Source organism: Arvicanthis niloticus, chromosome 4, assembly GCF_011762505.2.
Source record: "Arvicanthis niloticus isolate mArvNil1 chromosome 4, mArvNil1.pat.X, whole genome shotgun sequence".
NCBI classification, from domain to species: domain Eukaryota; kingdom Metazoa; phylum Chordata; class Mammalia; order Rodentia; family Muridae; genus Arvicanthis; species Arvicanthis niloticus.
Genome location: NC_047661.1, coordinates 68,051,235 through 68,064,093, shown reverse-complemented (window position 1 = coordinate 68,064,093; position 12,859 = coordinate 68,051,235). Strand labels below are relative to the sequence as shown.

Sequence of the window (12,859 nt, the reverse complement as noted above, 5' to 3'; positions counted from 1 at the left end):
GACGGGCATTTGTACAGGCAAACAATAGCTGTGCCAGACTCCCTGCCCTCCTGGCACAAGGCAGGCCAGCTGAGTTGGGAGGGGGTAGCTGTCGCCTGCAGCCCTACCCCCACCTCCCTAAGGAGACACAAACAAACCCAGAAGGGTCTAGCCAGCACTTCTCAGCCATTTCTCTACCAGCTCCAGAAACCATAACCTCACTCAGAGCCTACATCAACACAGAGGCTGAACTTTAGAATGGGAACTACTTCCTTCTGTCCACTGAGCTTGGTAGGCACTAATTTTCAAAGAGCACCCCTGAGCATCTCTAACGGAGAGACACACCCCCAATACAAGAATCGTGCACACATGGGAATCACAGCCTGATCCGTGCCCTCCCTGATTGAAGGTCACAGTTCCAGTAGCAGAAACCAGTCACTTCTTCACCTCCTCTGGTGCCCCTGGGTGTTCTTAGGTGCTCTTCAACCATCCTGCAGTCCCTAGGTGACCTCTCTAAGTCTTTAGCTCCCTATGCCAGCTTTGCTTCTTTCTCCCCACCCAGTGCTTTCCTAAACACCCATGACCCCTAGGAGCTTTTTGGGTGGCCTCCAAACTTCAGCTTCTTAGAGGATCCAACTCCTCCAGTCTCCCAAACTATCAGGATTCTTCTTTCCCTCCAGGGCTCCCCCAGCCCTGCCCTCCTGGCCCTGCAAACAAAGCCAGCTACCTCTCTGGTACTCAGAACAAAGGCAGCCGGCTCTCCCTGCTCCCCATCACACACAGGGTTCAGGAAGACCCAGGGTGTTCCTGCTTTGTTCTGTGGACAGGACAGTTAGGGCTCAGGAAAGTAGGGTGGAGAGATAAGGGGGCCTAAAGATGGAAAGAGCAGCTTTGAGGCTTGAGGAGGTAGGAAGTAGGGCAGAGAGAACTGAGGGGGCGGAGAACAGAAGACAGCCTGGAAGAACAGAAACAATGCAGAGAAAAGGGAAGCGTGGAGGGCGGAAGGAGAGATCCTATACCGGGGAAAGAGAAAGGGGCAGGTTACATTTGAATTCTTCCTTCTGTGAAGATATCTGAGAGTAAGGAACGAGCTGGGGAGGGCAGTGGATCTCTGGGCTGACCCTTCTCCCTTGTAGGTAGCAGGGAAGACCATGATCCTTAAATAATCTCATTTCCAGTGGGCCCCTCTGCTTCCCACCACAGTATAAAAAGAAAGGAGACAGCTGGTGTGCTTGGGGAGGGGAAAGAGGGAGATCCAGGGTTCGTGGCTAGGAACCAACTCCCCCACTTCGGTAACCACAGCTTTCCGGAGGTGTCCCTCCCCTTCCGACCAGCTCAAACTGACAAACGTCCCTGACAAACGTCCCTCCTCCCCATGGTCTCTCTGTCCTCTCAGAACCACTCACTGGTCTCTGGGAAACCAGTCAGAATCTCCAATCCCTCCTCCATAGCTAGCTAGTCAAAAGATAAAAAAGCCAGGCTTCTGGATTTCCAGTTACTGTGTTATGGAAAAAGAAAAAAACAAAACAAAAAAACAGGGGATGAGATACCAGGTGTCTGGACTAGAGAAAGGCCCCCTGAGGATGTCTTAGTACAGCCCCACAGGTCTGCCTCCTCCGCCCCCCCCCCCCACTATGGCTTTCCTTTTTAGGGTGGAACCAAATTTCCGTGCTTTCAAAAAGTTCCCCCCACCCACCCTGGCTTTACTCCAGGGTCTCGCTCAAACGGTTGAAAAAATAAACAGACTCTGGGAGCTGGGGCCTGGCCTGTCGCTAGGGTTTGTTAGAAGTCTGTCTGCCACCCCACAGTTCACACTCAGTCAGCTCACCCTGGAGCTGCTCAAGAGTCCCGCCTAGCTTTCTTCCGGTGAGCAGACTCCCATCCCGAAACCCTACAAAAAAGCCTCGAACTGAGCTTCCCCCCAGGCTCTCCACCCCTACCGACCTGCCCCCAGTGTAGCAGTAAAACACGTAGCTAAAGCCTGGAACCTGGAGGAAGGGAGAGGGCGGCTCTCCATTCGCAGAGTGACTTTCCAGCCTGAAAATGATCTGCTTGGCTGGCTGGCTGGCTGGCTGGCTGCGGGAGGGTCATTACGCTCCCGCTAAGGACAGGGATTAAGATTAAAGCCCTTCCTGCCTTTGCTTTCCGAGAGAGCCTCATAATGTGAGTGCCCTGAGGTACAGGGAGGCGCCGGCTGCCTGAACCAGCCCCCCCCCCCCCCCCGCCCCTCCGGCTTCACTTATTCATCTACAAGTCCTCCGCCTCACCACTTCCTGTGAGCTGAGGTGAGGAAAATCATTGGCATTTGGGATTGAGTCTGAGTACAAAGACAGGAATAAAGGACACTTGTAAAAGCGTGCTGGAGAGGTCGTACTGCAGTGTGTGCTGATAATTACACAGCCAGACTCTAGATGACAGGTGAAGGGCCCCCAACCCGAGGCGATAATCGAAATAAGAAGGAGGGGAGTGGGTCAGCCGAGGCGGCTGGAGAACCAAGAGCCTGGAAGCTGATGGAACAGATAAGGGTGGGAACTACTCTGGGTTCCTGGTACCGAGATGCTCAGGATGAGAGAAGGCATCCCAGCTACACAAAGGCAGCTTGCTTCACCTGAGGGATCGGATCGGCCTGGCGGGGAAAATGGGCGGCCGCTTGCTGTCCTGACCCCAGCCACCCGCCCACCCCAGGCAAGAACTGAATCACAGCTGGAAAGTCCATCCGCAAGAAGAGGAGGAGCTGACTTTTGTCTTGGAGGGGCGGGAAGGTGGGGGAGGGAGCTGGGAAAACACCCCCTCCGGCCCCCTCCACCCGATGGTGGGGACAAAGGGGGAACGACCGAGCCGGCGCTGGGGGCATGGCCGCGAGCAACTCCCGGAACTGGGGTGCGGAAAGGGGTGCCCAAGAGCGTCATCCCCAGGAACCCGACACGCTCGACCCCCTTTCCCGCTCGGTCCCTTACCAGAGCAACTTTCTTCCGAACGGCCCAAAACACTCGGTCCCGCCGAACCACTGGTGACCCAGCTCAGCTCTCCTAGAGCCCGGCACAGAAGCTGCGCGGGTGCTGGAGACGCGGGTCACGTTGCGGTCCTCCAGCCCCCTCCCCACGCGCTCGCAGCCCCACCCACCCCGTCCGGCCGCTGCGCGCGGACTCGGGCGCCCCTGAGCGGGCGGGGGGACGCGGGGCGCGGGGTGGAGGCCCAGAGGTCGGCAGAGAGCCCGGTCGCAGAGCCAGCCCACCTTGGTCGCCTGCTCCTTACTCCGGTCGATCCGCGCACGAGTGAGGGATTCGATCCGAGACATAATCCAGCGTAAGCCGCGGGAGGACGCGGCGGTCCCGGGTGTCCAGCTCCGGCGGGGGAGGGGTCCGGCCGCACGCGTCGGCCTCGGGGACAGGAAGTCTGAGTCCCCTCGCCCCTGCACCCAGCGCCAGTTCCTCAAACCCTAGTCTCCTCCCCCACCCGGGCTCAGGAAGGGGAGAGGCGGAGCGGAGGCAGGGCGGGGTACCCGCGCACCGGACAGGACGCCGGGGTTGGTGTTGCTGCAGCCTGCAGGACAGGGGTTCTTGGACAGGTTCAAGGATCCCTTTTCCCTTTAGCGCCTAGGGACACACTCTGACCTCGGCGACCTCCTCTTAGCTCGGCTGTCCTTGAAAAACACTGGCGCCCATTCCGGGTAACTTCACTCTTTAAAGACCCTCAGGTTAGAGGATTCTATCACCTTATCGGTAGCTGGGAGACCTAACCGTAAGGGCCCATCAAACAGGCTTGAGTACACTGACCGCTTTTACAATGTTGGACTGGTATGACCAGAGGGAGGGAGAAATCAAAGGGGAACTAGAAGCTTCATCGTTAGCAGGCTTTGCTCTTCCAAAAGAGTGAAGGGGACTCGATTCCAAAGGTTAGGAATCCACAGAAGAGGGTACCCCCTCCACCACCACCACCACCACCCCCGCAAGCTTCTCACCCCCTCTGGGCCTTGTGGACCACACTCAGACCATCCTTCTCAGCCCCACCTCTGCCAATTACTTTGGCAGTGAAGGTGAGAAGTCTCCACCTTTCCTGAGGCTAGCTGAGGAAATCTTTCCTTGTGTCCAGACACCAGTTTTCTCTGTCACAGGAGACTAGAAACAACTTGCCCCCGTCAGGAAACATTTGAGCTTGTTGGGGAGTGTGGGTGGGTTTTCATCTCTCTGGACCCTTTGAGTCAACCTGAGTTTCCTGCCACTGGGGAAATTCTCCAGTCTACTCCATTTCCACCTTTCAAGGTCTCCCATTTCTCTGTAAAAACCAGAGCACCCTGGGACAAAGCTTTGTAAAAATTTAGGGTACTGCCTAATCTAGTCTCCAAAAAGTGTGTGGTAAAGAGGGAGGGAGATGAGACCCAGCCACTGTCACTAGCTTCTGGCCTGCTCAGTAGCAGGATAGGATGGTGTTAGGGCTGCAGGTTTCCAGCCCAACCCAGCACTCTTGGAGTGCCAATTTTAGCCTCAGTCTCTAATTTGGGCTCCTGCCTTGCCCACCGGCTGTGCCGGTTGGACTCCTCAGCTCCTCCTCCCCCCCCCAGCTCAGCTCCCGCCCACCCTGCTCCTCTGACCTATCTCCTGCCTAGTAGCTCCCTCACCTTGTGTACCCATTCTCCTGTTTAGGGTCCTTACATAGAAAAGGAAACAATGTCCAGTCCAGGCTAGCCAGATGAGTTAGAACTTTCCCAGACCAGTTCTGTTTTCTCTGAAGGAATCCTAGGAAAGGCCTCAGGACCTCCCATGTACCTACCAGCTCTGGGCCTCCAGACTTGCCCGCCTTGAGTGACCAGCCAAAGCTGAGAAATGCATAGTCAGCTAGACATCAGAATCAGCTGCCTGGTTTATCACTGGGGGGGCTAGAGACCTCTGCTGGGCTGGGACCTCACTTTTCTCTAAGGTTTGAACCAGAAATTGTTATAAGGCAAACTGAGTAACCAGTAAATCTAGGTTTACCCAAGACTCTCTGAGAGTCTGGTCAGTACCGTAAAGCCCATGTGGAAGGTCTGTGGAAGAAGAGGGTGACCTGCTCCACCAGCCTTTCACTGTGTTATCCCAACCTCAGCTGCTGTCCATTCTACCTCAGCTCTCCCTCATTAAAACCATCTGTATGCCGGGCAGTGGTGGCACATGCCTTTAATCCCAGCACTTGGGAGGCAGAGGCAGGTGGATTTCTGAGTTTGAGGTCAGCCTGTTCTACAGAGTGAGTCCAGGACAGCCAGGGCTACACAGAGAAACCCTGTCTCAAAAAAACAAACAAACAAACAAAAAATCTGTATAGTGCACCATGTCTTCAGCTTGACTCTGTTTCTGTTTTCTGTAGCCTCTAGAACAATGGACATTTTCCTTTTATTCTGGGGGTCCACCCTGTCCCCAAACCCTTTGTAATCCAGACCCCTGTAATCCTACCAGTGACATCTTTGAGAAATTGTTTTTATATATAAAAAACCAAAAACCTCTGCCAGAATCTAAAAGTAGCCAGTGCTTTCTTTGGCTTGTTCAATTTGAAAAAAAAGTATCATTCCCATTGACAGCTAGAGAAAGAGTCTGGTTTCTAAAGGGCCATCAGAGGAACCAAGAGTATCCCTGGCTGTCTAGATCCAAGACACAGTCCACAAATCGGACTTTCTTCTGATTAATTTGAGCCTTTTTGAGCCTTGAACATGACTTGGGATGACTAAGGTGTATGTGACCACAATGGCTTCCTAGCAAAGGCTTGTGGAGGAAGGCTTTGGGGTTTACTGAGAGGCACCGGACACTTAACATGATTGCTACACCCCTAAGTAGCCCAGCCTCTAGGTTATCTTGTCTGTGAAATGGTGATTAATGTATCACCATCCCTTAGCTCTGTTGAAGCCATTTTAAGAAATCCCAGATGAGCGCTAGGAAAGTGTTTGGCCACCTATAGGATGCCCGTCAAGCAGGGAGAAACAAGCTACCTCCTCCTCTCCATCCCTAGCAATGTGCAGCAGTGGTACCCAAGTTGGGAACAGGGAGAAAGAGAGCATGATGTAAGCACACGCATTCAGTAAGGGTATAGAGAAGACAGATGGAGAGATACAGAGACCCTGGTGAACGTAGGCCAAGATGCAGGGCAATGTGCTGACCTACACCCCCTCTTCTTGTTCCTTGTCCATGCTCCAGAGTCTCTACCCAGGTTCCCCTTCTTCAAGTTACTCAATCTCCTACAGGGCTGCTAGGCCAAGGGTGAGCAAATGCAGTGTGACAGAGCCTGTGTCCTGGGGGGAGGGAGACTCAGGTCCTAAGGGCTTCCTGCTTGCTTTGTTTTCTAGCAGTCTGATTCCTGATCCTGTCTGCCTCCCACATGTCCAGGGGTTTTAAGATTGTGATGTATATGCCATATGTCTCCATCAGCTTCAGCTCCCTCTCTGGAAAGAGAGTCCTAGCAATGGACCTGCTTACCCCTCTACCTTCCCTGCCCACCTGTAGGGAGGGAATCCTGCCCTCAGAGTCTGGCCTCCAGAAGAGCCCTGCCTTTGCACTTGGAACAACCTGACTGTGACTCTGCCAGATGAATAGGATGGTGTCTCCTCCAGGTTTCTCTCAGTGCTCAGAGGTGACCTCAGGGTGGAAACCACATGCACATCAGAGGGACAGGAGAGTGGCTTATTGTGCTGCACTGAGTGGAGCCAGCAGTCCCAATGCTCAGAGTGCTTGAGGCAGGATGGTCAACCAGGCTGTAGGGCTGGGTAGTCATTGCCAGAAGAAGAAAGAGGGGGAGGAGAAAAAAAGGGGAGGAGGGCGGGTGGGAGGGAGGGAAGAAATCAGGAAGGAAGGGAAGGAGGAAGAGAGGAAGACAGAGGACCACCATGGCTAGGTGTGGTGGTGCATGCCTGGAATCCTAGCACTTGAGATAGAAATAGAAGGATCGAGAGTTCAAGGTCATCTTCAACTCTATAATTTAAGGGTAGCCAGGGCTATATGAAACCCTATCTCAAAAACAACAAACAAACAAGTGAATGAATAATATGGCCAAGTGTGATATCTTATTGGTAGAATCTAGACTTTCAGCACTCTGGAGGCTGAGCCAGGAGGAAAGGCACAGCTGAGGCTAGCTAGATTCCAGGGGAGTCTGAGCTACAGAGGTAGACCTTGCTTCAAAACAGCAAAAAGTCTAAAAAGAAAAAAAAATGGAAGATTGAGGTTGCAGCCAAAGCTTCCTGCTTCCCAGAGCCAAGGGGTAATGACAGAGGAGAGAGCAGGACACCTTCACTTCCTGGCATCCGAAGGCACATGGCCACACATGTGCTACAATAATCACACACCTCGCAGCTCCCACTCTGCCTGTGGTCCTATTTCAACCCTTCAGTTGCTGTATCCACCCATAAAATTACGAGTGTAAAAGCACTTGGAAAACTCTAACACCCTATGAATAAGGGAAAGGCACTGCTGTAATTATCATTCTTATGTCCATGGGCAAGAGTTCTGTTGCCCACCTCTTAGCTATGGGTGGCCTAAAATGAGGGAGCCCTCGGCCGCTTCTCAGCTCCTGCCCCCCTTTCTCTTCCAGCTGTCTGCTAAGCTGGAGAGGAGAACAGAGAAAGGCTGATTTACTGGGACACTCAGAGCTTTGAAGGTACATCATGTATTCCCTCACAATGAGAGCCCTCCCCACCTCCACCAGCCTCTAACAGGAGAGTTGGGAGGGGTAGACAAGGAGGAAAAGCAGGGTAGCAGCTCTATGCCTCTGTTTCCCAGGCCAACTCCTACCTTGTCCCTGCCTGTCATGCCCAGGAGGAAGCTGAAGGTCCGTCGCAGAGAGGAGCCTGCCCAGGTCCCCGAGTCCTCTTCCAGCTGTTTACCACTGCAAAGAGACAGGGAAGAGGTAAGGAGGAGGAGCTAGAAAAGAAAATAGACCACAGTGATGGCAGGTGTCCATGCCATGGAGATAGGAGACTGGGAATAATCCCCACCTCTATAGCTCTTCTGGATCAGACGCTCAAGTTTTCCAGGACCCTCTATTTATGAGAAAACTCCAGACTCCTCCCAGATAAAGGCAGCCTCCACTTCCTCTCCAGCTGAAGATGGGAGGGCCCAGTCCCTTTCAAATTGTTCTCCATCAAGAGTGGTTGGAGAGCGGGCCCTCCAGGGGGCATTTCCCCCTCTTAGAACAAGAGCCCTGTGTAGACCCTTTGCTGTTTGGAAACAAACCCCTGGGCCTAGAGCCAATAAAGAACCGAATTTCCTGGGATTTCATCAGCCCATCCCATGAGCTAATCCTGACTGGAGCCAGGAGGTTGTGTCAGCTAGAGAATTTTAGGATCACAAAATCAGAGCCCGGTTCTTAAAGGGCCCATGTTTTGCCCACACAGACAACACCAAGTGTGAAGGCTGCCCTAATCTAATAAGGTTTTGGCCACAGGAGCCAGATGAACAGGTGCTGATTTTGCATGCTTATTTGCATAGTTATTAAAAGGTCCCCCATTCGTCTCCATTTCTAAGCTTTATTTCAGACCCTGTCCCTCGGCTGAGAATTCCACAGCCCTCAAATAGCTCTCCTTAGACTCACTTTCTGTCAGCCAGTTGTCTGCCATCCAAAACCCACCCATGGTCACTGTCCATCCAGCAGCAGAATGGCCAACTCCCCCATATGTCTCTGATAACAGCAAGCAAATCTCTCTCTGCTATTCGGCCACTTCCGTAGACCGGCTACTCCTTTTCTGTCTCATCCCTTCGGGCTACTGCACACCAGAAGCAAGAGGATTCCACGCAGCTCAGGAAGATGGCCTCTCATCAGCATTGCGGGGGAGGGGGGGTACAGTGTTTGATGAAGCAGGGAGTCTTAGGGCTACAAAGCCCATATCCAGCACTCCTACATCCAGGCCTTTTGTGGGCTCAGAATCCCCCAAACTCACCATTTGCTGAGGTCTGTGGCATGGGACTGGGATGAGTTACCTGCAAGGTATACAAGGAAAAGAGACGTGTCTAGTAAAAAGCCAGACAAAGGCACCTAAGGTTGCCTTCCCAACCCCCTCCACCTGGATCAGGTTCCCAGGCTGCAGGTGGATGTGACGCCATTCCTGAGGGCAGCCACTGGGGAGCAAGGACAGAGGGCGGGGTCTGGGGAGAGCACAGCTGAACAACTTGAGAACAAGCTAAAATGAAGAGCTAGCTGGAACTAAATAGTTCTTTCCTGCTCTGGTAAACAGAGAGGGCTGGGGTTCCACACTGAGCTCCCAGTACTCCATCTTTTAATCTTTATTTACAGTTATTTGTCTGTGTGCATGTCAGGGGAGGGGCAGCTATGTAGAGATCAGGAGAGCCTCTCTTTCCACCATGTGGGTCCTGGGAGTTGAACTGAAGTTGTTAGACTTATGGCAGGCACCTTTTACCCACTCAGCCCAGAGAGTCATCTTGCCAGTCCCCACTTAGGTCATCTCCAGGACAAAGATGCAGTTTAAGTAACCATCCTCATCTCTAGTGATGGGGGAGCCTGGAAAGACCCCTTCTATCTGTGACCTCCTCCACTGGCAGGACAGACTCAGAGATGCTGGTGTCCTGAATAAGATCCCTCACATTAGCCGGGTGGTGGAGGGAGAGGCAGGCAGGTCTCTGTGTTCAAGGACAGCTTGCTCTACAGAGCAAGTTCTAGGGCAGAGTTACACAGAGAAACCCTGCCTCAAAAAACAAACAAACAAGATCCTTCTCTTGAGCCCCAGGAGTGTATGATGTCAGTCATCCGAACTCCAAACAGCTAACTCTGGGACAGCTGGTGACAGGGATTGGGGGAAGGGGCCACCGTTTCCTCAATCCATGCTTTGACTCACCATTTGGGTCTGAGCAGTCCAAGAGGAGATTGATACCACTCATGGACACAGCCTTGGACAGCATGCCAGTGGCCGAGTGATCGGAAGAGACAGCAGATGGATGGCAGAAACTCTGACCCTGGAATTGTGTGGAGTTCTCACATGAAGCCCTTGCTTTGCCCACCCTCCTCAAACATGTCTCTCCCACAGTTCAGCCCTTCCACCAGGCCTCCCAAGATTCTCATTACCCCTCATCTGGGCTATTTCTCTAGAAAGAGTTAAGATGGTATTCCAGCAGCTTAATCCATAAACCTGGAAAGAAAACACCACCTTAAATACTTCCCATTGCTATTTTGTGTTTCTGTTGTGTGTGAAGGTCAGAGAACAACTTTCAGGAGTGGCTTTTCTCCTTCCATCATGGGATCCAGGGATTAACTCAGGAGCTATTCTGCATAGCAAGCACTATTCCCTGCTGAGCCCACCTGCAAACCCCTTTCTTTTCAATTTATTCTTGAGGAAGGCTCTTAGGTAGCTCAGGCTGGATTCGACATCACCATGGAGCTGCGGATGGTCTTTAACTTGTTTTGGTTTTACGTCTGTGTTTTTGAGACAGGGTTTCTCTGTGTAGCCCTGACTGTCCTGGAACTTGTTCTGTAGACAAGCTGGCCTCAAACTCAGAGACCTACCTGCTTCTGCCTCCTGAGTGGTGGGATAAAAAGCTTGCACCTATCCTCCTGTCTCTACCTTCCAAGTTTTTGGATTGCAGTCGGCCTGTGCTACTATGTCCCATTTGTAAATTGGAATGTAGGGTTTTGTTTGTTTTTTAAATCAACACAGAAGAATGGAACATATTTAAGGGGTACAATGTGATGTTTTGATGTATGTATATCATGCTTGCTTTTCCTTTTTTCTAATTTTTAAATTAGATTTTATTTATATGTGTGTATATGTGTATATGCATATGCCACAGCACACCTGTAGAAGTCAGAGGGCAACTTGCAGGACCTAATGCTTTCTTTCCACAATATGTGTCTTAATATCAAACCCAAATCATCAGGATTCCTAAAGCAGTGAGCCATCTCCGGCACCTCTCCTTCTCTTTCTGTCCTTCTGTCTCTGTCTCTCCCCCCTTCCTGTGTGTGTGTGTGTGCATGTGTGTGCATGTGTGATTGGTTTCTTTGATTCAGGGTGTTACTATGTAGCTCAAGCTGGTTTGAAATTGTGATTCCATTGCCCCAGCCTCCACACTGCTGGGATTACAGACTTTTGGCGACATATCTGACTCTAGGTTGATTTTTATTTTGATATAACATCTCATTGTATGGCTCTGACTGTCCTGTCACTATGTAGACTAGGCTGGCCTTGAATTTTCAGAAATTCTCTGGCCTCTGCCTCCAGAGTGCTAGATTAAAAGAAGGAGCTACTGCACCCAGCTATAAATAATTTTTGTAAAAAAGAAAGTTCTGTTTATTTAAAAACAAAAAGACAGAGCCCCAAATTGATATAAATCATCGAACACACAATAAGCACAGAGGATCAGTGTCAGAATGTTTAAAGGATGCATTGAGCACAGTGAGGGAGGAGAACCTGGGTTCCTTCCTGAGTGTATTGGCATTGCTAAGGCACAGAGTAGTTTAGTATGCAAACTAAACTATGCAAAGTTTAAGATTCTCTCTCACCCTGAATAAAGATTAATTCAAATAAACGAAAGACCTTAAAGGCCTGGAACTTTGAAACTGTAGCAAGAAAACACAGGGAAACATTTCAAGATACAGGCTTAGGCAAAACCTTATTTTGTTTTTGTTTGTTTGCAAACAGGGTCTTCTGCAAGGTAGCCAAGGATTACTTTGTACTTCCGATAGTCCTGCCTCCATCTCTGGAGTGCTAGGGGTTACCACTGGACAGTACCAGATCTAGTTTGTTTGCTTTTGGGTTTTTTTTTTTGTGTATGCATGCATGCTTGAGTATATATGTGTACAACATGTGTTCAGATTCCCAAAGAGGCCAGAAAAGAGCACCAGATTCCTTAGGGTTGGTGTTATACAGCATATAAGCCAGACGGTACTGGTCTTCTGCAAGAGCAGCAAGCACTATAACTGCTGAGCCATCTTTGTAGCGCAGATGCAATGGATGACCCAGAACAACAACAGCTGAACCACATCCCCAACCTTGGGCAGAGGGTTTTCTTTCTGTAAAGGATTCCAAAGGGCAGGAAATAAGACAACAACTATCATGTGGAATTACATGAAGTTTAAAAGCTTCAGCACAGCAAAGGAAACAATTATCAGCATGAAGAGACAAGCTACAAAATGAGAGAAAATCTAGGTATACAAGTGATGGGACTCATGTCTAGAATATAAATGAGGAAAAAAAAAACAGGAAAATGAACAGTCCAGTCAATAAATGGGCAAGGAAACTGGTCACAAATGGCCAGTAAACTTATGGAAAAAAATGTTCAACATCCTTAGCTAGCGGGGCAGTGAACTCAAATAACACAGAGAGATTCACCCTTAGTCTGTTCAAAGTGGTTCTCATTACTCTGAAAACAAACCAAGAGGCTAGAGATACTTGGTCGTTAAGGACACTGGCTACTTAAGGACCCAGGTTTGAGTCCCAGCACCAACAGGATGTGTCACAACTGTAGTTCCAGTCTCAGGTGATCCAACAGCCTCTTCTGACTCCACAGGCACCAGGCACACATGAGGGCCACAGACATACTTGCAGGCACACACACAAATAAGTTGAAATGTTTTTAAAAGAAAACAGTTATATACCTATATAATGTAAGCGTCAGTTGCTACTGAGAATTTTAGGTGGGACTGAGCTGTCAATCATGAAATTGTGCTGATTGGCTTACCAGTTCTGTCCAAGCAGACACTTCACCAGTATTTATCTCATCTGTACAGACAATGTGTTTAGATTATTGCCAATGTTCATCTGCAGACTCAAAATATTTGTGAGAGAGAGGAGAGAGGAGATACATAATGTAGAGACCCTGTCTCAAAAAAGAAGACCGAAGAAAGAAGATAAGGAGAAGAGAGGAGATTAAAATAAAATAAAAGAAACAATTAAAACACTAAGTGGCCAGGCAGCGGT

The 12,859-nt window shown here is 50.4% G+C and overlaps 1 protein-coding gene across 9 annotated transcripts in view; it reads right to left on the bottom strand.

Annotated features, from left to right (window-relative positions):
• The window catches only part of Arhgef2 (Rho/Rac guanine nucleotide exchange factor 2), a 50,239-nt gene that overhangs the window by 22,398 nt on the left and 14,982 nt on the right, over positions 1-12,859 (bottom strand). For 3 of the 9 annotated variants that reach the window (XM_076932705.1, XM_034499487.2, XM_034499486.2), the window contains 3 exons: positions 9,785-9,902; positions 8,873-8,912; positions 7,728-7,821 (listed from right to left, as the gene is read on the bottom strand). In XM_076932705.1, the coding sequence (XP_076788820.1) occupies positions 7,728-7,821; positions 8,873-8,912; positions 9,785-9,902 (252 nt within the window). Of the gene's footprint in view, positions 1-1,923; positions 1,945-2,936; positions 3,071-3,214; positions 3,423-7,727; positions 7,822-7,930; positions 8,179-8,872; positions 9,013-9,784; positions 9,903-12,859 lie in introns of those variants that run through there. The other 6 variants (XM_076932709.1, XM_034499489.2, XM_034499488.2 and 3 more) reach the window with 6 other exon arrangements.